General features: G+C 46.4%; 2 protein-coding genes across 9 annotated transcripts in view; one reads left to right on the top strand and one right to left on the bottom strand.

The window, feature by feature from the left end:
• Nucleotides 1–6,364: 6,364 nt before the first annotated feature.
• On the bottom strand, nt 6,365–16,107 carry in (inturned planar cell polarity protein). 2 transcript variants are annotated; one of them, XM_075695645.1, is made up of 2 exons: nt 9,528–16,107; nt 6,365–6,751 (listed from the first exon to the last, which is right to left on the bottom strand). In XM_075695645.1, the coding sequence occupies exon 1, from the start codon at nt 15,743–15,745 to the stop codon at nt 13,046–13,048; it is 2,700 nt and encodes an 899-aa protein (XP_075551760.1). In that variant the 5' UTR covers nt 15,746–16,107; the 3' UTR covers nt 6,365–6,751; nt 9,528–13,045. The 2 variants fall into 2 exon arrangements, with proteins under 2 accessions (XP_075551760.1, XP_075551768.1); XM_075695653.1 differs by having other exon boundaries at nt 11,983–16,107.
• A 78-nt stretch (nt 16,108–16,185) lies between these two features.
• LOC142585135 (26S proteasome non-ATPase regulatory subunit 5) overlaps nt 16,186–27,725 on the top strand; it is an 85,821-nt gene continuing 74,281 nt past the window's right edge. For 6 of the 7 annotated variants that reach the window (XR_012829037.1, XR_012829045.1, XR_012829041.1 and 3 more), the window contains exons 1-2: nt 16,186–16,568; nt 18,476–18,620. Coding sequence is in view for 1 of the 7 variants with exons in the window: in XM_075695664.1 (XP_075551779.1) it covers nt 16,387–16,568; nt 18,476–18,620 (327 nt within the window). In the remaining 6 variants the exon portion in view is untranslated. The remainder of the gene's footprint in view (nt 16,569–18,475; nt 18,621–27,725) is intronic. The other variant, XM_075695664.1, reaches the window with a different exon arrangement.

Here is a 27,725-nt window from a genome sequence, read left to right as displayed (position 1 = left end):
GATGGTCGGTTGAGCGGGGCGCTTGTTGCAAGATGCGCAAGGCTTGGTGTGAAATACGGCCGTTGATATAGTTGAAAACGGCGGAGCGGGAGTCGGAGACGATGGTATGGCATGTTGGGTCTAGTGTGGCTAGCGCGATGGCCACTTCTTCAGCTTCCTCAGCGTGTGGGGTTACTAGGCTGATAGCATGGTGGAGAGAGCCTTCACGCGTGGTGACGGCTGCAAAGCGGGTACCGTGGAGATATTCGGCTGCGTCGACGAAACTCACACCGTCGTAGCGAGTAAGGGATTTGGTGAGAACCGTGGCACGTGCTGTGCGACGTGCGTGGTTGTATTCGGGGTGCATGTTTCTGGGGATAGGATCGGCGTGAATCCAAGCTCGTATGGTGGAGGGGATCTGGTGCTTATGGCCGTGTTGATGGTGGTAGGTGATACCGTGCGAGGTGAGGATATGGCGACCCGTCGCTGTGAGAGAGTCTCTCCAGCTGAGAGCGACGTTGGGCCTCGATGAGCTCGTCCAGTGTGTTGTGGACGCCTAGTTGAAGGAGGAGGTCAGTGCTTGTGCAACCGGGGAGGCCGAGGGCTTGTTTATAGACACCACGTATAAGTATGTTGATCTTGGTTTATTCAGCCTTGTACCAGTTTAGATACGCAGCAACGTAGGTGATGTGGCAAATTACGAATGACTGGATGCCGTGGGGGTATGAAAGAAGCCAAATTAAAGTGACCATTTTATTTTTCATGAAAGTGTATATGTGCTGCAAAAACAGCTTCGTGTCATAAAAGAAAAGCGAAATAAACAGACCAGGAAGCGACCAACATGTAGAGAAAAGGCAAAACCGATGCCTTCAAGAAAGTACATATAACCCTTCTGAATGAGCCGAAGTAGCAATCGGAATGTCTGCACACACACAAAAAAAGACATCAGATTTCAGTGTGCCCTTATTATCTACGAATCCGCAGGCGCCGTTGAACATCAGCTGCTGTCTAGAGGACATGTTCAAATAGGTCTCCTTTTTTGCAGCTATGCAGTACTGTGTCCGTTTTATCAGATCTTCAGTGACTTTCTTGATGACCGACGCTGGAATTCTAGGGAAGACATCCGTTATCCTTGCCTTTAACTAATCTGACGTCAGTCTCAATCACGTAAGCACAATCTTTCACATAACCCCCAAAGAAAGAAATCGAGTGGAGAGAGGTCAGGTGACCTAGCCGGCCAATTTACAGGCCCGTACCTTCCAATTTATTGCACATGAAAAGTCACATCCAGCCAGTTTCGTGCTCAGCTGCTGCTGTGTGTGGGTGCCCCATCTTGCTGATACCACAGAAGTGGAAGTCGTGACAGCGGGACTTCGCTGAGAAACTCATCCACCACTCTAAGAATTTCGTCCACCTAACGCTGTGTGATCCAAGTAGGTGAGATCGTTTATAGCACCGGCGTAAATTTCGAACCACACACTGAGCTACCACTGGTACTTGCGTTGTTTGCGCTTTACCCATTGTAGATTGGAGTCTCTCGAAGAGTGTGCATTATGCATATTTACCTAGGTGTTTGTGCGATAATTGGCTTTATCTGTGCACATGATGTTGCTCAAAAAGTCTGGTGACTCATCGGCTTTTGCAAGGACCCATTTCGAGAAATCTAAACGATGCTACAGGTCCCTATCTTCTAAGCATTGGTGCTTAAGGTGGCACGGGTTAAAGGCCGTCGTTTAGAATCCTCCACACTGATGACTTGGAAATTGGTATCTTGGAGGCCATGTCCTGCACGTTAGCATGATGGTTTGAGTCCATAAATGCTAGAACATCTGTGCATAGGCTAGGACTCAAAGATGTAGTCCTCCGCCGCTGTTTCTTGAAGCTGCCGGTTTGTCTCAAGTTTTCATAACTTCTGCTGATAGTCGATGCGTTTGGTCTACCACTACACTTCCATGACTGATATATATCGTTATGCGTGAACCGTTTATTTAAAAATGCAAGGCAGATCAAGGGAAACAGTTGGCGTTTTTTCCGGGAGCGATCAAAAGGTAGCCCGCCAAACGTCGTCGTCTTCTTTTTCCACCCTCCGTCTTTTTATCATTCCTGCTCCTTCTGCCCTTGGTTGCGAGAGCTTGTGACATTTTCCCGTTGGCTGACGAAGCCTGCTGGGCAAGTCAGTCGGTTGCTCGTGGATTGTAAGGCTTCAGATGGGCAATGTGCGTGACTTCAGTTTTGGCTGAGTGTCGACCACTGTTTGTGAGGAAGGCAATAAAAAAATGTTGACTTCGCTGAGGCGTTCAAGTATAATGTAAGGCCCAACATAGTGGGCCAAAAACTTCTGGCAGAAGCCGCACTTCCGTAATGGCATCCAGAGCCACACAAGGTCACCAGGATCGAAATATACATGTAAGCGACGGCCGTCATAGCGGATCTTTGATCGGTCCTGTGAAGCCAGGGTGCGTAGCCAAGCAAGGCGTCGCGCTTCTTCTGCTTGGCAGAGGAGCTTGGTAATAGAGTCATTATCATGAGAGAAGGAAGGAAACATGGTGTCGAGCATGTAGCGAGGTGGACGAGCATAAAGAAGAATGGTGAGTAACCGGTGGTTTCGTGTCTTGCGGTGTTGAATGCATAGGTGATAAAAGGCAAGACACTGTCCCAGTTCTTATGTGCGGAGTCAACATACACTGATAGCATGTTGGCAAGCATTCTGTTTGTACGTTCAACCAGACCATTAGTTTGTGGATGGTATGGTGCTGAATGCCGGAAGGTAGCTGAACACAGACGAAGGGTCTCTTCAACAATGTCTGCGGTAAATTGTCTCCCACGATCGCTGATTATAATGCGAGGAGGCCTATGTCGGAGAATGATGGAATATAATAGGAAAAGAGAGACTTCTGCTGCTGTTGCCAATGGCAGCGCTGCCGTCCCACAATAACGGGTCAAGTGGTCTACACACACAATAATCCAATGATTGCCGTTGGAGGATTGCGGGAAGGGGCCCAGGAGATCTATACCAACTTGTTCGAAAGGGACGGTGTGTTTGCGGGTCACTTGTAACGCTAGCATTCGGTGCAGCTGGCGACGTACCACTCGGTATGGTGATGCATCTTGGGCGAGTAAAAGCGCTCTTGAGCACGGTAGAGCATTCTTGTAGAGCCAAGATGGCCAGAGGTTGGATCGTCGCGCATGGCACATAGTACTTGAATACGAAGGCTTTTTATATTTATATTTTATATATTTGCGTCCTTCCTCTTGTTGCCATTTGCAGATCCCAAGGCAAGGATCCGGTTAACCTTTTGCTCATTAGAGAAAGACACGGCAATTGGGACGAAACAAAAAGCACCTATAAACCTTTGCACTGGCATTGTCAATTCACTTTTGTGGCGATAGCTTTTGTGAAAAAAAAAAAAAATCTGTGCACTTTATCTACGCTAAGACAACAGCTATCACAGCTTGTTTCCAACTAACATCATATGTGACGTGTTACTTCAGCCAGGGCATGGCAGATAATCACTAGCTCGATCACAATGTTTTTCTTTATTTCATTTATTTCGTTCTAATGCAGATTGAGCCTGTTCAAGGGCGCTGCTATATGATCCGGGCAGGAGTGCAGTCACGTGGTATTCTCCATATTTCGCGGAGTTAATTTATCAGTTGGAAATAAATTATTACGTCGCTGAAAATACTGCAGTTAGATGTCTCTTGACTGTGCCTTCAAATGCCTCATTGACATCTTCATAACTAGGATAGGATACCTTGATAATTAGGATAGTATGTCTCAAGTTAGATAATTAATTATTTATCTAATTAAATCTCAGTAACGAAAAAATTACTGGCAGTTACTCCACTGTACTGGAAACAATATTGTTTCGAGTGACGCATTGCTCTTTTTTAAAATCTTGGTGCATGATAGTCAATTGGGACACCCTGTATATATTTATGACCTTTGCATGCAACTGGTGATGTTTGCATCCCTAGGAGATGTTATAAATTATTAGAAATGTTTTTTGTTTATGAGCCGTTAGCATTGCTTACTAGAAAGACTAGCAATACCGAGACACACAACATTGACGTGCATTGCACACGCCATTGATAAAAGATTCTGCCGAAGGGGTCACTGAAGCCTATAGGTTTCTTTCATGGTCAAAAAAGCATGCAAAGCAATTTGAAGTGTGGCAAACATACAGCAAAATATTCATTCTTTAGGCGTAGGCTATCCATACCTTTAGAAATCATTTTTAATTGGCTATCTCCATCTCTTTCAAAAATATAATAAACTGTGTATTTAAATATATTGTATATTTGTATACACTATTAAATATTTAAATATATTGTAATAGTGTATATTTAAATATATTGTGTATGTGCATGGTGTTTACAAAGGAAATTTAAAACAATATTGAAGTGAGAAAATATGGATGAGACAGCCACCGCTAGCGCTTCCAATGAGCGTGTCCTCCCATTGTCAGGATTTGCAGAAATAAAGCGAAAGTATGAATTAAATGCCGTGCATGTCCGTGCCAACAACGATGCAGTATGCTACTAGCCCCAGTAAAGTTTCAAGTGAAGAGGTTGAGGCAAGTCAAAAGGAACTTCAAATGATGTGGGTGACAAAGCTCCGGTAATGGCACTTTATGTATGTGTGTGTGTGGGAGGGGGCTTCGACATTGCCCGGGAGGGGCTCAGCCTCCCCACCCCCGCGTGAGACAGTAGTCTGCGCATATGCCACTGCCTGTGGCCGCATCGAGAGGCGCAAGAGAAGGAAAAAAAAAATAGAGGAGAAAAAAAGGGACGAAAATATTTACAAATGGTTCCAACATCGCGGTTCTGAACTGCACGTAAGCAGGTGACCATGAAGGTGGCTACAATGGTGCTAAAAGTACGACCAGTTGCAGGCTAAGGTCGTTGTGAAGGTTCACCTTAGTTCACTCATGTATGCATTCTTTTTGTTTAGTTGAAATGCACTTGCACTCGTCTTGTATGGGCTTGTTTCTGTATTTGCGGGTTTGTTGCCTCATAATGTTGAGCTGTTGACTTAAGTCGCTTCCTGAGAACTTCTGCAAAGCCTACTTTGGGAAGGCGTTGGGCCGACGCGGTTCAACGAAAAAGGGAGAGGCAGGGGTTCTCGTGTACTAGTTCTTGCAAGCGGACATAAATGGCGCAGCAGTGGCATTTGGAGAAGGGAGTTTTTGGGGAGTGTTTGGGTTGGCAGCGAGGCAGCACGGGTGGCTCGAGTTGTTTGAGTGGCACTCACCGCTGGTGTGGACCAATGCCTCCATTGCCCGGACACATGGTGCCGGGGCTGGGGGTGGGAATGCACGGCTAAGTGGGTAATGTGGTCTGAGACTTGAGAGACAAAATGGACAATGCAAGTGCTTGATCGGGTGACGGACTGTCCCGAGGCCCTTTCTCAGCCGCATTCATTAACCATGTGCGCTCACTTGTGAACAATATACTCGCAGTGTAACCTCTAGTGCAGACCAGCACTGGATGGACCGATCTCCCAAGTGCCCGATCGGAGCGACGGACTGCCTTGAGGCCTTTGCTCCACCGCATTCATTAACCATGTGCACTCGCTTTCCTTGTTGACAATGTACTCACAGTGTACCCTCTAATGTCTGTCTGCAATTAAATTCAGTTCAAATTATTCACACCCACGACCTTGAGTCCCGGAATACCGAAGCACGAGAACAGGGCAGCAGCTCAAGGATAGCCGACGACAACAAATGAAAACAGCAAGAAGAACCCAGCAGTGGAAGAAGAAAGGAAAAACTTACTGGGCCCTTATCAGCGTGATTGCACCCAGCCCCCCCGAGCAGCATTGTGCAGTGTTCTCCTTGAAGCCTGCCGCTACGGTTGTCAAGAATTGCGCATTAAAATCATCTCCCCCACTTTCTTTCTTTACATATACGTATCCTCCAAAATACCCCGCCTGCACATATATTTGCACAAATGCAGTACTTGGGCAACACACCTTTATGTGTGCACTGCGGGAGATTGGCCAAGAATCAGATGAGTTAGCAAAATAATTAGTCAAATCTAAAATGAAACACTAACAAAATTTGAATAAAGCACAAGTAAAATAAGATAAATATTTAAGAATTCAGCTAGAATATTAAAACACAAGTAAAATAAGATAAATATTTAAGAATTCAGCTAGAATATCTTCATAATTGATTTAGAAATTTCTCAACAGCTGCACACACATCCCTATAACAATGCCCTAAAGGGCATCAAAATTTTTTCTTTTGTGTTTGGCAATGAGCAGACATGTTAACTTGTGAAGCAAGTGTTTGGACCTTGGCAGTGCAACTAGACTAGGTGAAAAAAAAACAAATTACCTATGCTTCAGAATAAGCTGAAAAAGACGTGACTTGACAAAGAGTTCCGTCATAGGTTTTATGTTCAGAAAGGCACCCAGTGACACCTTAGTATGAGGCACTACTGGTCTACAGGCAAATTGAATCAGACTTTCCAAGTAATGGGATGGACTTTATGTGCAACAGTATAGAGTGTGACAGATAAGTATAAAAGCAATAAGCATGCATGATAATTGAACATGGTGTGGAATTTCAAGCTTGATTAAAATGCAACAAAATGCTAACACTCACTTGGTAGAGACAAATAACCACAAAGTACACAAAAAAGGCTTGCGTAAAAACAGATTCTTCAGAGCCGGCACAACATAACCATTTTTTTTTATCTACTGATACCGACCAGCTTATCTTGCTGATAATGTAGGCAGAGTGCTGCTTGCACCACTGACGAAGCACTAAAAGAAAAAGCAATGGAATAGAATCATTGAATTATCCCAGTCAAGAATAAGCCATTCTACAAATAGTAAGCCTTGTTATAGTTCATTCACAGCTTTCCACCTTACATTTTATTGATATTGGACATTGCCAACAGTGCAAGACCCCTCCCCAGATTTTCGGCTGACACAAGTTTAAAAAGTAGTAAACATGGTGCACAAAGCATCATTTTTGTATGGAGCTGTAAAATGACATCTCAGGTAAACCTTAGTTATCTACATCAAACTTTTATTTTTATAAAAGCAGCCACACAAAATGACACAAACTAATGCATCATTAGTCTCGCACAGAAGGTGCTCAAGCATGGACAAATCTAAGACAATAAACATTTGCAAAATTTACATATTGACTGCTATCTTTCCCACTTGTGTTCGGGATCATGAAATAATGAACTTAAAAAAAAACTATTTATTGGCCTGGCTAATCTGTAATACTTTTTGTAGATTGTGCTCATGTCAATAAGAATATGCATTTTGGATCATGCATGAGCTTGGCAGAGTGAGAGCTGTTTTCTGCTTTTGTCCAAAGCTTTAACTTTTCTTGGTTTGAAGCCAAATATCTGAGCTAAGTATGTGCATAGCTTTGCTCTACTTTCACCTAGATCCTTTAAATGAAAGCCTGATTATGATTATAAAACCTATGACGGAACCTCTTTGTCAAGTCACGTCTTTTTCAGCTTATTCTGAAGCATAGGTAATTTGAAGCATAGGCTTTCAGTCCAGCAGCCAGAAAATGTGGACACCACAGACATGTAGTAGACCATTAGACCACTGGTCCATAGCAAGTATAACTTGGTGCAAGTGCTGCAGCATTGTCACTTTGGGTTCAGCTTTGTTGCTTGGTGACTGGTGGTGGTGTTTGACGAGTGTACTAGACCAGCAGAACACTAAAAGATTTTGGCGGCACCTTGCTTCACGCATATGTAAGCATACCATGTTTAAAAGGCACTCATTTTGGAGGATGAAGTAACCAACCAACCAAATGTCCGAGTACTGATCAACCTTTTGATTTCCAATCCCACATTGCCAAGTTTACACTAAATGGGGGATTACTTGATCCTCCAAAATTAATGCCTTTTAAACATTTCGTGTCTTATAATCCTCTAGGGCCATACGTTTCTGATGGGCAACATACCTTTCTCAGAACGATATGTGGCTTCCACAATATAAATGCAAGGCCCTTCAATGTGCCACACTACCCTCTGGGAACATACCACCCTTGAGACATTACCATTTTGAAACTTACCCCTTCAGGACCAGCATGCAATTGCTCTTTAAACAAGGCATGAACCACTACAGTTCTCAGCTTAACAAAAATGTGAAGATTCAGAAGCAGTCAAAACAATATAAATGCTTCTAAATGATTTACACTAGATAGGTGTGCACTCCAACTTCATAATGTTACAAAGTGGCAAAACACCTCCGACTTCTATAATTTATTCACTTATGTGCTTGGCACTTCTATATACTTTTATTATTAGATATACAGGAAGCATAAGGAGCCGATTAAGTACTCTTTACAATGGCCTTAAAAGTCAACAAACAACAGAGGGTTAAAGGGCCAACCTAAAAACAAAAGGAAGGTTTCAGTAGAAAGATACACGTTTTAATAAGAGCTTAAGTGTATGTGCGCACACACACACACACACACACACACACACACACACACACACACACACACACACACACACACACACACACACACACACACACACACACACATATATATATATATATATATATATATAGAGAGAGAGAGAGAGAGAGAGAGAGAGAGAGGCCACTTCCCGTCATGGTAAACAAATGTAAATATGATGTAAAAAGACAATGCATGTTGGCTCCTAATTTTTTACTTCCAAAACTTCAGTTATCATGAAGAACAAATTGCGTTTCTGTATCCCATTCCGTCAGAAAAAAAAAAAAGTCTACAAGTAATAAGTGCACTATGCTAAGCAAGTGAACACCGCTGTATTGTAATGTCAGACAAGTCCATATATATGCTTACTCAGTCCCCAGGCACGGAACAAATGAAGCAATACATATGGCAGAGCAACAAGTCATTTCTCAGTCATCCCATGAACTAGAGTTTACTCGGTAGAGCATTATGAAATGCGTTTTCACAGGCCTGAGGAAGACAAAACACAAACACGAAATGCACAGGACCAGTACCCGTCCTGTGCATTTAGTGCCTGTTTTGTCTTCCTTAGCGCTGCAAGCATATTTTGTAATATCAGCAATCAACTTGCCCAACATGCAGCAATCATTACTCAGTATGGTTCAGCAGTGCTTTTATTAATGCACACACACACACACACACACACACACACACACACACACACACACACACACACACACACACACACACACACACACACACACACACACACACACACACACACACACACACACACACACACACACACACACACACACACACACACACACACACACACACACACACACACACACACACACACACACACACACACACACACACACACACACACACACACACACACACACACACACACACACACACACACACACACACACACACACACACACACACACACACACACACACACACACACACACACACACACACACACACACACACACACACACACACACACACACACACACACACACACACACACACATTGCAGGTCTTTGTTTGGAGCCAGCTTCCATATTTTTTGTGTGCATACATCACAATATCTTTTAATGAAAGCCTCACATTTTTTTCCTTGTTTGTCTCCACAAAGGGTGCACCACTTTTTTTGTGGCAATTAATTACATGGAAGTTCATCTGTCCTTTCTGAAATAGGGAGTGTATGTCTAGCTTAAGGTGATATACTGATGCCCTTGTTTATTAATGTGAAATTGCTGTAGTACTAAATAAGGTGTGTGCATGTGTATGTATGTGTATATATATCGGATGTTTCAGCAAACACTTTCAAAAATTTTTTAAAGGTTGCCTGTGGCAGATAGCACAATTCTAGTTCATGAGCTGGTCTACTCGAAGAGGCAGACATTACTGGCACAAGAAATTGAAATGCATAATGTACTAATTAACAAAAATACACTAATTAAGCTTTATACTTTTGTGCTTGAAGGCATAAAATGACATTTTGTTAATAAAGTAACTGGAACACCAACGCATTTCTCTGCAACATTTGGGAATTAATATCTTGAAACTGGTGTCATCCTGAGAATTTGTTCCAAGTGGATCCACTTTGCGAGCTCCCCGGCTAGAATTTGTAAATTGCAATACGTGCCATAAGGTAATTAGTTAAAACTTAATTATCTTTAATTAGTCTATTATGCATTTCAATTTCTTGTGCAACTAGTGTTCGCCGCTTTGAGTAGACCACCTCATGAACTAGAATTGCACCCAGAGCAGGCGAAAACGTTATCATGGCCCTAGATATCAAAGGGGCCTTCGACAACGTTAGCCACAAAGCCATCATGGAAGGACTGAACAATGCCAACTGCGGCAAGAGAATCCACGACTACGCGAGGGCCTTTCTGACCAAACGCATGGCAACGGTGGGATTGGGGGATCTGCAAAGTGACGTCTTTACCACCCCATGCAAAGGCACGCCGCAGGGCTCCATGATCTCACCAATACTCAACATCGCAATGATCGGACTGGCGCGAAGACTCAGCAAGGTTGATGGCATCCAGCATGCAATATATGCTGAAGACATCATGGTCTGGTTCAATCGAGGCTCCCTAGGACAGAAGCAAGAAAAACTGCAGGAAGCGGCCAAGTGCGTGGAAGAATATGTCAGAGAAAGGGGCCTGGCGTGCTCCACCGAAAAATCTGAAATCCTGAGAGTGGGAAGAAACCTCACCAAGGAAGAACTAATAGTAAAACTAGAGGGACAAAACATACATGAAAGGAGCATGATACACATGCTAGGCATGTGGATTCAAGGAAGCAAGAAATGCAGCCACACAATCAGCGTACTCAAAAAATCGACGGAACAAGTAAGCCGAATGATAACGATGGTATCTCAAAGAAGAAGTGGAGTGAGAGTAGGAGACAAAATCAAGCTGGTCAGAAGCCTGGTGGTCAGCAGAGTCATGTACTCGCTCCCATACCACAACATGACCAAGCATGAAAAATAACAGACGGAAACGCTACTAAGAAAAGCGTATAAGACGGCGCTACATCTGCCAAGAAACACGCCCAACGATAAACTGTTACAGATGGGCCTAAGCAACACCTTCGAACAACTTGCGGAAGCGCAGCTCAATGCACAGATCGCCAGGCTCCAGCAGACTGCCACCGGCTGCAAGCTCCTAAAAAGAATAGGGCATAGCACAGACGGAATAGAGGATCGGGCAGCTAGCATCTCAGACAGCATTCGCTAGACACTGGAGATTAGCCTCCTACATAGAAACATGGACCCGAATCTCCACGCCGCTAGAAGGCAGGCACGAGCACATTACGTGGAACGAAACCTAGCCACACTAGAAAACACAGTATACACAGACGTGGCCGTACACCCATGGGACCGCAACACTAGAATGTTTAGAGTCGCGGCAGCAGTGGTAGACCACACGGGAGAACCAATTAGCTGCGTAACCCTGAGAAACTGCACGGTAACGGAGGGGGAAGAAGTCGCCGTAGCTCTAGCGGAGGCTCAAGGTTACCGCAGGAACAACTCTCTGATAATTCTAACAGACTCCAAAGCAACATGGAGGAACTACATACAAGGCAGAGTTAGTAAGGAAGCACTGAGAATCCTCCTCGAAACAGAGCATCTTAACAAAAACATAAAACACAGGATCTTCTGGATACCGGCATACACCGGGATAGAAGGCAACTCAAGGGTCGACAGCCTAGTTTGCGAACTCACGCACCGAGCAGGGCAGTCGGAAACCCTAGAGGCCCCCTTAATGGTGGAGCCGACGTATGCAGAAATACTTAACCACTACAGAGGAAGGAGACTTAAATATCCCTCACCCCACACATCACTCACACAACACGAGGCAGTCAGTTGGCGAAGACTACAAGCAGGTACGTTCTTCAACCTGCACACACTACACAAAATGTTCCCTACCCAGTACAGGGATACATGTCCGTGGTGCGGGTTATACCACATCACGTGGGAATGCAAGCGTAATTTCACATTCCATAAAGTAAATAACCCAAGTGCGAAACAATGGGAGGGTCTGCTCACCAGCAGTGAGCTCGCAGCCCAACAGGAATTTGTGCAGCATGCCTGCAAGGCAGCAAGATTCAGCGGTGCCCTAGAATAGGGGCGCCGACCTTGTGAAGCGGCCAGGACTCAAGACATGAAGACACCGGCCCACTGCCAATCTTTCTGAGATATAGAGCAATAAAGTTTTTCCATTAAGAATTTTTGAAAGTGTTCGCTGATACTCAAGATTGAATTGGGGTTATACTGCCATGACATGTACGGAACTTTTGTACATACGAATCCATGGAACTCTGATTATTCTTAAAAATGGTGGCTGCAATGAGAAATATATTTAACTTTTACTTCAAACATCTACTAACACGATTGAAATTTTGGGTGGGTATCCAACCAAAATTATCTCTTGTTTTATGACAAGGAGAAAGCAATAATTTCACAGTTCATAGGGAATGTAACCAAATTATAATTTTGGGTGCACTTTTTGCCATTTACTCATAAAATTAGCACTATTCCTATGCTGAACTTGTACTGCTCACCTGTTATCACATTTTACCGTCACAAAATTTGCAAGTGCATAATGTTTACCCTTTCTTCATTTTTTTCTTGTGCCAAATTGAATAGTGACATTTTTCAGTTAAAAGTGAAGTTCTGAGAATAGGGCCGAGATAACGTAAAACTATTCCACTTTCTTTTTATTCTAAATCCGCCATTAATATGGGCAGGGCGCAGGCCATGTTGATCAATCATGGAAGACTAATGGCGGAGTTGGAATGAAAACCAAGTGGAATAGTTTCATGTTATCCCAACCTGAATTCAACATACTCTTTTTTTGTGTGAGTGTTTTCTGCTGTTAACGCAAAACACCAACTTTAATTATAGGCAACCTATTAGGCAGCCAAGTGAACACTTCAAACACAGTTGTGACATGCAACATCCAACAGGCCAAACAGCAATGCTACAAATAAATAAAGCACAACAAAAGTAATGCCAAATGAATATGTGGTTATAAATATAGCGGAACATGCTTCACCTGACACCTCTATAGTAGCTCATCAAAGAGGACTATGAAAGACAAGGGTGCAGCTTATATCTGCAAGCCAAAGGACAGCCTGAATGCAATCTCCAATGCAGTTGAAGAAGCGTCCTCATGCATACAGACATAAACCTCCCTCGGTGGACATTTGTCAGCAAAGAGACGGCCCACAACCCAGTATGAAATTGGACCCTTGGCCCGGCTTCTACTACTACTGGAAGACGGGCAGGTAAAAAGCACTCCATGCTCTTTTACACATGAAAGGCTCCTGTCTGAAAGGAACTTGCTCTCACACTCTATTTCATCTTCCCTTGCAGTTCGTGTGTCTTTTGCTGTACTGTTAAATACTTTCCTGATTTCTAGGCAACATCGGTAGAAGTTTTCAACAATCTCAGCACCCAGATTGCTCTTATGCGCACATTCTACTGGCGCTACAAAGACACCCTCTGCCATATCTATACTGAGGTAGTGAAAAACAAGATTTTCATCAGCACAGGCTACCGACTGTGACGATTGTGCCTGGTTTTGGCCTTGACTGCTGCCATCTTCGAGGCTGCGACGGAGGCTGCTCAGGTCGTAACTGCTGGTGAATGCTCTCTGCAATTTTTCATCCCGTCCCTGGTAGACATCACTGCCACTGGTGCGGGAGTCACAATCAGAACTGGTGGAAATAGAGCAATGTCTGGCACGTAGCCCATTCGATTCACTACAGCTGCTGTAGCTTCTGCTCATCTGGGGGTCATGCTCAGAACAGTCAAAGTGGTTGCTTGTACAATGCAAAAGATAACACTGTTCTACATCACTACTACTCTTTCTTGCACGTCTTGGGGAGAGTGATGGAGGAACTGAGAGGGACAAGCTTGAATGACTGTCTTTCATTGAACTCTGGCACCAGCTCTTGGAGCTTGCAGAACTGGCTGTTGAGCCAGGTGCAGAGCCACAATTCAAAAGGCAACTTTCAGCCACAGAGAGCACCCCAAGAGATTCAAGCTGCAGCAAAGAGTTTTGAACTCTGTCAATGTAAAATGCATCAGGTGCAGGATTCTCCTCAGAAACAGATGCGCAGCCACCAACTTCTAAAAGTGACAGTATCAGACTATGCTTAAGCCCCACAATAAGCACAAAATGCCGAACAGTCGCAAAGTCATCTTGAAGGTAAATTTCCTTCCACACCACCACCTGCCCAACTGATTCTTCTTTTGTGAGTGTCAGTAGCTGATAGTGGCGGCAATACAGAAATACACTTTCAAGGTAATCCCTGGGCAAGTGGTTCCCAAGAAGGAAGCCCTTATAGAAAGCACATGAGCCAAGGAATGTAAAGCATCTGGATGAACGATCAAATGCCTCAGACACGTCTGCCGATTCGAGCTCACTTAGCACAGTGTCAACGTGAGCTTGCGCTTCCATGGGAAGGTGCAGCCAATGTACATGAGGTAAGGAACGTATGAACCTGAGCTTGTTACCTTCTTGTCCAGGGTCTAAAAGCATTTCCCGAAAGAAGTGGAGCAAGAATAGGTCAATGCAGCTATGAGCCTCCACGGTGCTAAAGGCCTGTGACAATGACCTGTATTCCAACTTCAGTAGCTTAACAATGTCCAAAAGAAAAATATGAACTTCTTCTGGGGTTGCATGTGCTGCTGGAAGACAGAGGACAGCTATGCCGTTCTCTTTGTGAAAGTAGGCGACATGAACCAAATGACCGTCCACAGTGAGGCTGCTGCCCTGTGGCTTGGTTGCAGTAACATCTCCAAGCACACAACTCAGAGTCACAAACATGCCCCTAAGGTTTGAAAGTGTATGATCATGATCAGGAAATCTATAAAAATGCTCAGTTCGATGTGCTGGCTCACTCTGCTGGTGCATGTCACTGCAGAATCCTTGGTAGAGGAATGCATGCGGTATTTGGTGAAGTTGCTGTTTCACTTGCTGAACCATTGCACTGTCTCCAGTCAATTGCTTTATAAGTGAGCTTTGAGTATCGATACTCTGAGGGCACGTGTACTTGTCGCATCCCGCAAGTGTGTTCTCTTCAGGGCGAACAAATTGAAGCTTTACCTTCTGTGCTTTGGAAATGCCTCGCAGAATGCTATCGATGTTCTTCTCATTCACACTTGAGCCATCGACACTTCTCAGGACATCTCCGATTTTAATAGCTCCTGTCTTAATGGCCTCGCCATCTGGCAAAAGTCCTTGCACCATTACTGGTGAGCATTCACCAAGCATTTCAGCGGTGGCAAGCCTCGACGGTAGACTTCCAGGTATTATGCCAAAGAGCGCCTCGCAGATTGTCGCCCTTCGTCCATAGTTGTGGCGCGCCGGATCGACGTCAATGAACACTTCGATACATTCTGCTTTGTTGAAGGAGCGCAGCGATGGCTCTTTCCGACACTGCGAAACGTCCAGCTGACCATCCCCACTGTGATGTTTAACCTTTTTGCGTCCTACTAGGCTTCGGATCTTGTTTTTAGCTTCAGAGCCGAAACCTTTGGAACGCGCAACTTGAGAGTCGTTTCCGGAACTCTTGTCGGAGGCAGCGACGGATCTTGTCCCGAATGACGACTTGTACCTTGGTTCAATGAAGAACAATTCGCCTTTTGGTCCAATATTCTCAGCCCATTCCGGTTCGTACGACTTGTCACTGCATCCGTCCGGGGTTGCGCTGCTCGATTCACAGTCGCAAGCTTCTTCAGAGAAAGCACGGTTAACGTGAGAGTTCTCTAAAATGCGAAGTGTCTGAGGCATTGAAGTCATTTTGTTTGAGCTGGTGTGCAGGTTGTCAAAGCTTCACAATAGGACCCACAGGACACCTCCGTTCCTCTTGATTCATGCGTTCTGCAGATCGGACGCTTGAACTAGCGCTCGAGAGGATGACATTCGTGGTAAAGTGATTGTCAAGCCGGGTCCAGACCAACACCACAGCAATCTGCCGGAATCGTTGATGTTGTTGCGCTCTATTCCCCTACCAAGCCACCGGCCTCAGTACTGACAGCGCAACTGCTGCCGTAACAACAAATGCCGCAAACGCCTCGGGTCACACGCCACAGCGAATGTGGATGGCGAGGAGGGCGAGGAGCATAGAAACTCTATGGCGAGGAGCACGGAGAGGAGGCACAGTGTCCTGAGCCAACGTTGCCTGAGCACGTTCGGAGGAAGCAAGCAGAGTCAGGCAGGCAGAAGCAGGGCCACAGGCAGGGCGTCCGGCCGTCCGGCGTCCGCTATGTGGTCACGTCAACCTGTAAAAACACATTGTTTTTACCAATATTAATATTTATTTTTGTGTTTCGTCTTTTTTTAGATTATAAGTTGTAGATCGAGAAGTGGTGAGGACCGTGAGGACTATTTCATTACGAAACCAACCTTCTTTGATTTCATTTTTAGCATCATTGGTAAAGATGGCGGCTGATCTGAAGGTGGTGCTTGCTGCATTGCTGAGAGACATTTCAGAAAAGAGTTCCTGTGAAAACTTAGCTGAAGCGAAGGCAATTTTGAGTGCAACGCGCGCAGAAAATATTTATAACGTATCGAAAGACCTTGATCTAAGCCCTTTGTTCAGCTGTTCAAGCACGTTTAACGGGTAAATATGTGTGCTTCTCTTCTGTGCTGTTATTTATACGAGTGTGGGCATGCGATAAAGTACGGCTAAGAAACTAGAATCACAGGGAAAAAGTCAACGAAACAAAGGCTAGCAAGAGCTGAAGCGAGACAATTTTATTTGTGCAGGCAAAAAAGAATTTTTTCTCGAACGTTCTAATGACTCGGCATTTTAACTCGTCTTGCAGTCAAGCTATGCTCAAACCGCTGTTGCTGCCTGTTTGTCGTAAAGAATCGTAGTGAGAGGGTCAAATCTGAAAACTCGCATTCGCTGAAAAGGTTCACCGGATAGTTGTTTATTCTCGAGTTACTGAGACGTAATAACGTGCAGTGCGACCGCCTCGGGTAGCAACCGGTGTCTGTGTGGTTTTCTCTAAAATCGGCGATTTTTACTTTAAATATCTCATACCGTCTGGAATGTTTGTCCAGTTTGATTCGCATAAAGGAACTTCAAAGCAAATAGGTCAAGCGCATTGCAATATGACGCACAAGAAAATCGTTGCTGCAAAAGGCTAAGTTAATACGTAGCTTGACAGATGACGCAAGGTGAACTACGGGCTCGCACTGCTTACGTGCATGCACGAGTGCAGTATTTGATTGTCTCTGATTAGTGCCTGCCAAAGCACGGTTATCGGACTTTGTTAGTGAGAACACTAACGAAGGTTATTAGCACACTGATCGTGTTGTCTCTTCACACTCGTCTCTTATCTCCTAGAGACTGCGAAGTTCCTTTTATATGTGGCACCATTCGTGGTACAACCATGCATTTGTGCTACAACTTTCAGTCTTGCGGCTTTAATATTGTGCAAGCGGGGTCATCTCTCACTTTGCAAGTCATATTTATGTGTGTGTAGTGTGTGTCTATTGTAAAAGTCAGAAGTAGTAGGGATTGCTTAAGAAAACAGAAAAAAAAAGGACATTATGCAGACAACCGCACCAGCACATTGGTACTGGGATGTCTCTTGGGTGATGTGCAAGTTCGAGCAGTCTTGCTTTTTAAAGAAGCCCCTGAGCTTTGTGCTGCCCAAATTGTTTAATGTATTGCAGTATGGGTGTCTCCGAGCTTGTTTACAATATGTGCTTGGCTTGTACGCTCCTATTCTTTTTTTTTTCTCCCTGCATTCTCAAAAAAATTAACCCATGAGTGCTGCTGCATTTGTGTCATCGGTAGTAGAATACAATTTCATCGCTAAGCATGCTCCAAGTCTGCATTTATGCAGTGGAGCAATGGTTTTCTAAACAAGAATATGTGTGCTAGGCCCATTTATAGATGGTACTGTATCGTATAATACAGAAAAATAAGCTTTGGTGGTTTTAGTATTAGTTTGTAATGTAATTCAGCTTTATTAGGCATTATTGAAGATATTTTTAAACCTACTTTGTGATTGCATATATTTAAACATACTGTGACTAACTACAACTTTGAATATCTTTTTTTTTTTGACAAATGAGTTTTACAATAAACTTTTTCCCAATAAAAGTGTATGTTTGAGTGTTCCACTTGACCAGAGCTTAATGGAGCTGTATCAATGGCACTGTGTAACAAATAAATGGGGGCACATTTTTTTTTTCTTTTTGCTAGGAGCTTGTACATTCTTTACTTTTATGACCATGATGTAAATATGGCACAATAAATTAGCATAAGCCTTTATATCAAATTTAATGTTATTCTTTTTTGAGGTCCAAGTGGCCAAGATCATAATGTAATTTTTCGTGGAAGTGCTTCTTCACACCAGATATTGGTGTTGTCCTCCATGTTCCATGTCAAAATTTGTATACGTTTGCTCGCATGTCTGCTGCCGTTGGTCATTTGAGCTTCGGGTTTTGTTTGTGCTGTGCAAGTCCTGACAATTTTTATTTCCTTGCTTTTTTGTTTTTGTTTTTTTCCAGGAATACTTTAGATGAACTCAGTGAGCTGCTTGGAAAGCTTCTTGATGCGTTTCCACCATCCGCATTACTTTCCGCTCACAAGCAGCATTTTGTGACTGCATTGAGCACTTCTCATGGGGCACTGAAAGCAGTCGTCTTACGCCAGGTAGACTATACAATTATTAAGTCTCTGCTAGTGCATATCACCTCTTTTCTCATCATATTCAGTCAGTGTCATATTCCTGTTTCATTTACGAAAACTGAAAAAAACCTGACTACTGGGGAAGCTTCCTGTGCAGGTAGGTAACAGGACACTGTGAAGAATGAGCATCGTAGTTCTCGATTTTGCAGCAAGTAGTTCTTAGGGGTACATAACACGATTTTCTGATTCTTCATGTATGTTAATTGAACTATTATTATCAAGCACTCTACCCGCCGTGGTTGCTTAGTGGCTATGGTGTTGGGCTGCTAAGCATGAGGTCGCGGGATCGAATCCCGGCCAAGGCGGCCGCATTTCGATGGGGATGAAATGCGAAAACACACGTGTACTTAGATTTAGGTGCACGTTAAAGAATCCCAGGTGGTCCAAATTTCCGGAGTTCCCCACTACGGCGTGTCTCGTAATCCGAAAGAGGTTTTGGCACTAAAACCCCATAATTTTTAATTATCAAGCACTCGACTACCCTTTGAGATCTGTCCAGTACACTGCTTGTGGGAGTGTCCAGGAAAAGAAGATATGGTCTCTAGGTGCTTGCTGATCGATGAAATTCTTTGTCATGTTTCTCTGGCCCTAGGCTGCTTAAAAGTACGGTAGACTTGCTTTAAGATGAACTTGAAGGGACCATGAAAATTTGTTCATCTTATCAGAAGAATAATTGGCAAAATGAGCATATGCATCCAAATTTTATCTTACTTCAAAATTGTAAATGAAGTGGATTTAAAACAGGGTTTAAAAGGACATAAAAAGCATTCATTTAGCTGAACATAATAGAAAACTGTTTTCAAGTGGTACTCTTGCTAGCCTCCAGGACCGGTAGCGGTGGCGGTCACTCTGAATGTTCGTCTTAACCAAGATGCAGCGAGCTAGCCACAGGCGGCAAAGACTACCTGCAGAGCATGGACTTCTGCCTGATGCCACCAGGAAGACCGTGGCCAGCTCAACTACCACAATGGCAGCCCCAGCGTCACCCATCGTGCAACCCAGAGAGCCCCCTACCTTCCGTGGAGCTACGTGGGAGAATCCGGAAACCTGGCTCGAAACCTTCGAAAGGATCTTGACCTTCAACAACTGGACCTCTGAGGGTAAGCTACGACATGTGTACTTCTACTTGGAAAATGCCACGAGGACTTTGTTCGAGAACCGGGAGTCCGCCCTTACAACGTAGGACCTGTTCTCCAGCAAACTCCTGAGGACGTTCACGAGCGTTGTCCGAAAAGAAAGGGCCGAAGTTCTGCTGGAAACCTGAGGGCAACTACCCAATGAGACCATTGCTATCTTCATGGAAGAGATGACCCGTCTTTTCTGGAACGCCTACCTGGAAATGTCCAAAGATAAAAAAGTGTGTTTCTTGATGCGAGGTGAAAGCAAGAACTTTTCACTGGACTTATCCGTAACCCACCGAAGACCATGGCCTGGTTCTTGACAGAGGCAACGACGATTGAGAAAACTCTAGAAATGCACACTAGGCTATATAACCGCCAAGTGCTCATGCCACAGTGCGTCATCCGAGCACTGGGCTCCGGTGACCCCCTAGAGAACATAAGGGTCATTGTGCGCGAACTGCACAAGATATTTCCATCGTCGGAACTTCAGCTGTCCTCAGTCACTGACATCGTCAAGGACGAACTTCGATGATCACTGGCCGTTTCCGAAGTGCAGCCTGAATCACCGCTTCATATACCGGAAGCGATGACCTGCGCCGCTGTCAAAGTCCCCTTCTGCGTCCCCGCCAGGGCCCTGTAATGCCGTAATTCCGTCGTCCACCGCCGCCAGCACGCCTGCCGAATGCACAGCACAGCCACACGAGAAAGACGGACATTTGGCGCGCCCGTGGCCACCGCCCACTCTGCTATCACTGCGGGGGAGTCGGACATATCTACTGCCGATGCCCATACCGCGAAATGGGACTACGAGGGTTTTACGTCAACGTTTCATGCCCTCAGCAAGGTGGAAGCCCTTGTGATATCGCTGACTACCTCGCCGCTACTCAGTGGACTCCTCGACGACCCTCTCGTTCGCCATCACCAGGCCGCTACCTGGTGCCACAGCGTCTTCCATACACTGGCCCAGCCCAGGGCTGCTCTGTGAGCGCATATCCAGAAAACTAAAACCAGCAACCAATGGAGGTGCGGTTGCTGTTCGTCGAACTGACCAAGATCCTCCGCCTGCCGAAGACACTGAAAATCCTGTCTCGACGACATATCGACGAGACGGCGGCATCCCAACGAAGTCTGAAAGGAAAGAATATGTCCACGAAAGACGACCTGACAACGCCACGTACCAGTCACAGGTCAATGCGGCGCAGCCGTGATCCGACGCAAAGACCTAACTGCAACGCAAGAGAAAGAACCACCAACCTTGACGTGCTTTTTGATGGCCACGCAGTCACCGCCTTAGTGGACACAGGAGTTGATTACTCCGTCATGAGTGGACCCATCGCCGCCCAGTTGAAGAAAGTTAAGACTGCATGGGAAGGCCCTCAAATTCGGACCGCTGGAGGACACCTCATTACGCCGGCTGAAATCTGCACGGCAAGAATTACCATTCATGAGCGAACTTACCCTGCCACCTTCATTATCCTTTAACAGTGTTCATGAGACATCATTCTCGGCATGGACTTCCTGAACCAACACGGCGCAATCATCGACCTGAAGTTGAAATCGATAACGCTGTCTGAAGATCAAGCGATACTGCCGGAGTGCTGTCATAGTCACCACGCCTTGAGTGTGCTCGGAGATCAAGTGAGCATCCCACCGCGCTCCAGCATTGTTATTTCCGTCGGCACTGAAACACCCGCTGACGTAGAAGGCGTCATCGAGGGCGACCAACGTCTACTGATCGACCGCGAAATTTGCGTTGCAAGAGGGATCGCTCGACTCCACGGAGAGAAAGCGGAAGTGATGCTAACCAACTTCAGCCGGGAGTTCAAGCGTATCAACAAGGGCCAGGCAATGACGCGCATCGAGGAAATTTTAGAAACCAGCAATACGTTTGTCCTCACGGATTCTGCCGCTTCTACCTTGACGACCATAGTTCCCAAACCAGACTTCGACATAAATCCAAGTCTCCCCATGATTAAGCAGCAACAGCTCAGAATTCTGCTCCGACAATACAAAGACTGCTTTTTGACGTCATTGAGGATTCAACAAACACCAGTCACAAAGCATCGCATAATCACCGAAGAGTGCACTCGACTACCCCGCCAGAGCCCTTACCAAGTTTCGATGCGATAACATGAAGCTATTAGGCAACAAGTCGACGAAATGCTGCGAGACGACATCATCCAGCTGTCGAAAAGCCCATGGGCATCTCCTGTAGTCTTGGTAAAGAAAAAGGACGAAACCCTACGTTTCTGCATCGATTATCGTCTACTGAACAAGATCACGAAGAAGAATGTATACCCCCTCCCATGGATAGACAACGCATTAGGTCAGCTCTGCAACGCTAAATACTTCTCATCGATAGACCTCAAGTCTGGCTACTGGCAAATAGAAGTTGATGAGAGAGATCACGAAAGAACTGCCTTCATCACGCCAGGCGGCCTCTACAAGTTCATGGTCATGCCGTTCGGACTGTGCTCAGCACCTGCAACGTTCCAGCACGTCATGGGCACGGTTTTAGCAGAATTGAAGTGGCAGATGTGTCCTGTTTACTTGGAGGACGTCATCCTCTTCGCCGGAAATTTTGATGATCACCTTAGGCGGCTTGCGACAGTACTAGAGTCCATCAAGTCATCAGGGCTCACTCTGAAGCCGGAAAAGTGCCGCTTCACTTACGATGAGCTTCTGTTCCTAGGCTGCGTCATCAGCAAATCGGGAGTCTGCCTTGACCCACAAAAGACAGCTGCAATCGCAAAGTTCCCGCAGCCCATCGACAAGAAGGCAGTGCGTAGATTCCTTGGCATGTGTGCCTACTACAGGCGGTTTGTCAAGGACTTTTCATGCATCATTGAGCTGCTGACACATCTAACTAAATGTGATGTCAACTTCAAGTGCAAAACGCCGCAGGCCGACGCATTTCAAAAACTCAAAAGACGCGTGCAGTTGCCGCCGGTACTTGTGCACTTCGATGAGGACGCCGACACCGAAATCCACACTGACGCCAGCAACCTAGGCCTCAGGGCCATCCTAGTCCGGAGGAAAGATGGACTTGAACAGGTGGTGGCTTACGCTAGCCGGTCGCTTTGAAAAGGGGAAGGCAATTATTCTACGACTGTAAAGGAATGCCTCGCCATCATTTGGGCTACAGAAAAATTCTGCCCTTACCTGTATGGCAGGCCATTCGAAGTTGTCAGTGACCATCACGCATTGTGTTGGCTAACTAATTTAAAGGACCCATCAGAATGGCTAGCACGGTGGAGCCTCAGACTGCAAGAATATGACATCACTGTAATCTACAAGTCCGGATGAAAACACTCTCATGTCGATTGCCTGTCATGCGCCCCCATTGACGCGCCGCCGCAAGGCGACGAGGATGACAACGCCTTCCTTGGAGTAGTAAGCATGGAAGACTTCATTGAACAGCAGCGAGCAGACCCAGAGCTAAAAGGCCTCTTAGAGTATTTAGAAGAGAATGTCCACGTTGTCCCAAGGTCATTTTGGTGCGTATTGTCTTTGTTCATGATTCGAAACAACGTACTCGTGAAAAAGAACTTCTCACCAGTCCGCTTCAATTACCTTCTTACCGCGCCACCTGAGGTTTATTGAAGAAACATGATATTTATAAGTAAAGCACGAGGCCAACTTGGGGTATCACATTCATGATAAAGCCACCAAATATCAAATGCACCAGAACCCCTTCAAAACATCCACATCATTGACATGCACCGTGACAGATCTGTGTGGCCCAGTATACCAAAGGTGATTAGAGACAACAGAGATTATTGCACTGCACAATGCCTGCCTCTACAAAATATGTGAAGATAGGTTAAAGCACTTTCGCAGACCCACAAACTAATAAAAATCTAAATAAAATGACTTAGAAAACTAAAAAAGAAGATGCTGCTCTGGAAAGCAGGATCTGGAAGGAGTAAATAAACAAAACAAAAGACAAGAAAACAATAAACCAACCTATGGCACTTGGCTACAAAGTATATGAAACATGAATAATATGGCGACGTTAAATCAAGCCGGCACACACATCGTCTTCGTCCTCCTCAGTGCAGCCACACTGTAGTGGCACTGAGGAGCCACTGTGGCGGCACCCGTTATGAAGCTTCGCAGTGGTCGCAACGGCGACAATGCAGCTTCGGCTCCTGCTGGCAGCACTTCATCTACGCAAGCGTCTCCGCCTACAGCCCCTACCTACGTCGCCGTTTCCCCACCTCGGGATCCTGGTGTTTTCAACGGAGTCGGCAGTCCTGATGTTGATGACTGGCTCCGCTTATACGAACGTGTCAGCACCAGTCACAGGTGGGATCCGACTATTATGCTTGCCAACGTACTTTTCTACCTCGACGGAGCTCCATTGGCGTGGTTCCAGACTCGGGAAGAGGAGATCACGAGCTGGGATCTCTTCAAGGACAAGCTACGCGACCTTTTTGGCAATCCGGTTGGTCCACAAGTCAATGCCAAGAAAGCCCTTGCCACACGTGTACAGACGTCGACCGAGTCCTACGTGTCGTACATTCTCGACATCTTGGCCCTTTGTGCCAAGGCTGACCTGAACATGACTGAGGACGATAAGGTTAATCACGTCCTCAAAGGCATTGCTGACGACGCCTTCAATTTACTGGTGTTTACGAACGTCACCAGCATCGATACCATCCTCAAGGAGTGCCGCCGTCTCGAGCATACTAAAAGCTGCCGGGTATCCCAGCACATCACGTGACTTCCCAACACAGCTGCTACGTCATCCTGTGACGACCTCTTCCACCAGCCGTCGCGATGTGACAACTTGACCCGCATCATTCGTCGTGAGGTCGAAGCCGCACAACCGGCGGCCCCTTCATTCCCGTTACCTGATCATTCTCCGGTGACAATCTCCTTGATCCGGGCCGTCGTCCGTCAAGAGTTGTCCAACGTCGGCCTGCAATCCATTCGTTCCGTACGCTCGGAACCTTTGTCTCCACGCACGTCCCCACCACGCTCTTCTTACTCCTCTTATGGACAACGCAACCCCTCCGAATGGCGAACCGTGGACGACAAGCCAATCTGTTTTAACTGCCGACGCATTGGACATGTCGCTCGCCACTGCCGCAGCCGCTGCACTTCTCCGACGCGCTATTATCCTGATTACCCCCTTCGCCCATCTAGCGCATCCTTTTCCTTCGCCCCTTCTATGCCTGCTCCATCATCTGACCCTGCGACACCTTTGACACGACCCCGCTACTCCCGCTCGCCTTCCCCCTCCCGCCGCCAATCTCGCTCGCCCCTGTCACGCCGTGCTCCTTCTCCGACCGGAAAACTAGACAGCGCAGCCTCTGGAGGTGAAGCTGCATTGACGACATTGGCACGAAATCCTCGCTTCACCTTACCCACGAACAAGAATCTTTTCGACGTTCTCGTCGGCAATGTTCCTGTGTGCGCGTTGATTGACACCGGGGTGCATGTGTCCAGTATGAGTGCTGCTCTTCTCCGTCGGCTCAAGAAAGTTCTGACGCCTGCCCCGAACCGAGTTGTACAAGTCGCCGACGGAGGGTCGCTATTGTTGGCATGTGTTCTGCCCGACTCACCATTGCTGAGAGACACACCGTCGTTCTCTTCACCGTCATCGAGCATTGTCTTCACGAACTCATTCTCGGTCTGGATTTTCTTGCCAATCATTCTGCCCTCATTGACTGTTCGGCCGGCTCACTTCGCCTTGACTTGCCTCTTCTTGCCGACCCTGTGGACACGCCTCCAAGCCATCTGAGCTGCATGGATTTTATTCGCCTACCGCCTCACTCTGTGACACACATCGACTTGTTGTCCTCACCAGCTGTACCTGATGGCAGTTACGTGGCCGCACCAATTCCGGCCGTCATGCTTGCACATGGTGTTACCGTGCCGCACACTGTGCTGAAAATTACTGGCAACCGCACCTGCCTTCCACTTGTCAATTTCGCGCTAACCACGCAAGTTCTGCCTCAGGGGATCTCCTTGGCTATAATTAGCGCTTTGCAGGATGATGAGCTCGAGCCATTCACAGTGAAAGATCGTTACAGCTCAGCCCATACCGGGATGTCATCGTACGGTACTGACGTCGACATTAAGAAGATGGTTTCCTCTGACCTTACACCTGCTCAAGCTGAAGCTCTTTGCCGCGTTCTTGAAGGCTATCACGACATTTTTGACTTTGACAATAGACCCTTAGGTCAAACGTCCGTCGTGACCCATTGCATAAATACTGGCGATGCGAACCCTATTCACCGACGTCCATATCGCGTTTCTGCGTCGGAACGAGCAGTTATCCAACAGGAAGTCAAAAAGATGCTTGCAAAGGACATTATCGAGCCTTCCTGCAGTCCCTGGGCATCTCCCGTCGTACTTGTCAAAAAGAAGGATGGAACGTGGTGCTTTTGTGTAGATTATCGCCACCTGAACAAAATCACAAAAAAGGACGTGTACCCTTTGCCACGTATTGATGACGCTCTAGACTGCCTGTACGGTGCCACCTATTTTTCTTCTATCGACTTATGGTCCAGCTACTGGCAGTTATCCGTAGATGACATGGACCGAGAGAAGACTGCAGTTGTTACCCCTGACGGCCTTTATCAGTTCAAGGTGATGCCGTCTTTAAGCGATTCTTGACGTGTTCCGTTGCGCCGGTCTCCAGTTGAACTCGTCAAAATGTCATTTCGCTCGCCGCCAAATCGCCGTCCTTGGACACCTCATAGACGCCAGAGGCATGCGACCCGATCCGGACAAAATTCGCGCCGTTACGAATTTTCCTGTTCCGAAGTCTACCAAGGACGTTCGTAGTTTCATAGGGCTGTGCTCTTATTTCCGACGCTTTGTGAAGGATTTTGCGACCATCGCACTTCCCCTTACCGACCTCTTGAAGAAAGACGTCCCTTTTTCTTCGGGTCCTGACCATGCAGCATCTTTTTCGCAGCTGACTACTCTCCTTAGCACGCCTCCAATCTTGGCCCACTTTGACCCGTCTGCCTGAACAGTAGTTCGAACTGATGCCAGTGGTCACGGCATAGGAGCAGTGTTAGCACAGCGCCAGCGTGGACATGATCGCGTTATAGCCTATGCCAGCAGACTTCTATCACCCGCCGAGCGCAATTATTCAATCACAGAGCTTGAGTGCCTCGCTCTTGTGTGGGCTGTTGCGAAATTTCGTCCATACTTGTACGGACGCCCCTTCTGTGTCATCACTGATCACCACGCTCTCTGCTGGCTATCCTCGCTCAAGGACCCCACTGGACGACTCGCTCGCTGGGCGTTACGCCTGCAAGAATATACCTTCTCCGTGGTATATAAAACGGGATGCTTGCACCAGGATGCCGATTGTTTGTCCCGCTACCCGGTCGACGAACCGGCTGATGCAGACGCCATCGCTTGCGTTTTCTCTGTGTCCCAGTTGCTTAAAATCGGCAATGAGCAACGGCGCGATCCTTCATTATGAGCCCTCATCGACCGTCTGAAGTCAACTCCTGGGGACGCCTCTCTCCGGATGTTTCTCCTTAAGGAGGGGGCATTCTACCGCCTCAATTTTGATCCACATGGCCTTGACCTTCTGCTCGTCATTCCATCGCACCTGCGTTCGACTGTCCTCCAGAAACTTCACGATGCTCCCTTGGCTGGACACTTGGGCGTCTCGCGCACATACGACCGGGTACGCCGTCGATTCTTTTGGCCGGGTCTCGTCCGCTCCGTGCGGCGCTACGTTGCCGCTTGTGAGCCCTGTCAGCGCTGGAAGAAGCCCTCCACACCTCCAGCTGGATGTCTCCAGCCGAACGACATTCCACCGGAACCCTTTTTCCGTGTTGGTCTAGACCTTCTTGGACTGTTTCCTTTCTCGGGCTCCTGAAATAAATGGGTCACCATCGCTACTGATTATGCTACGCGGTACGCAATCACCAGAGCCCTTCCGACAAGTTGTGCTGCTGACGTTGCTGACTTC

Source organism: Dermacentor variabilis, chromosome 1 (assembly GCF_050947875.1).
Source record: "Dermacentor variabilis isolate Ectoservices chromosome 1, ASM5094787v1, whole genome shotgun sequence".
In the NCBI taxonomy this organism is placed as follows: domain Eukaryota; kingdom Metazoa; phylum Arthropoda; class Arachnida; order Ixodida; family Ixodidae; genus Dermacentor; species Dermacentor variabilis.
Note: the sequence above shows the minus strand (reverse complement) of the source record. Positions and strands in the feature narration are given on the sequence as shown.

What these genes read in the sequence shown, in the direction of transcription:
- in (XM_075695645.1), bottom strand. Translation starts at nt 15,745, where the DNA reads ATGACTTCAATGCCTCAGACACTTCGCATTTTAGAGAACTCTCACGTT.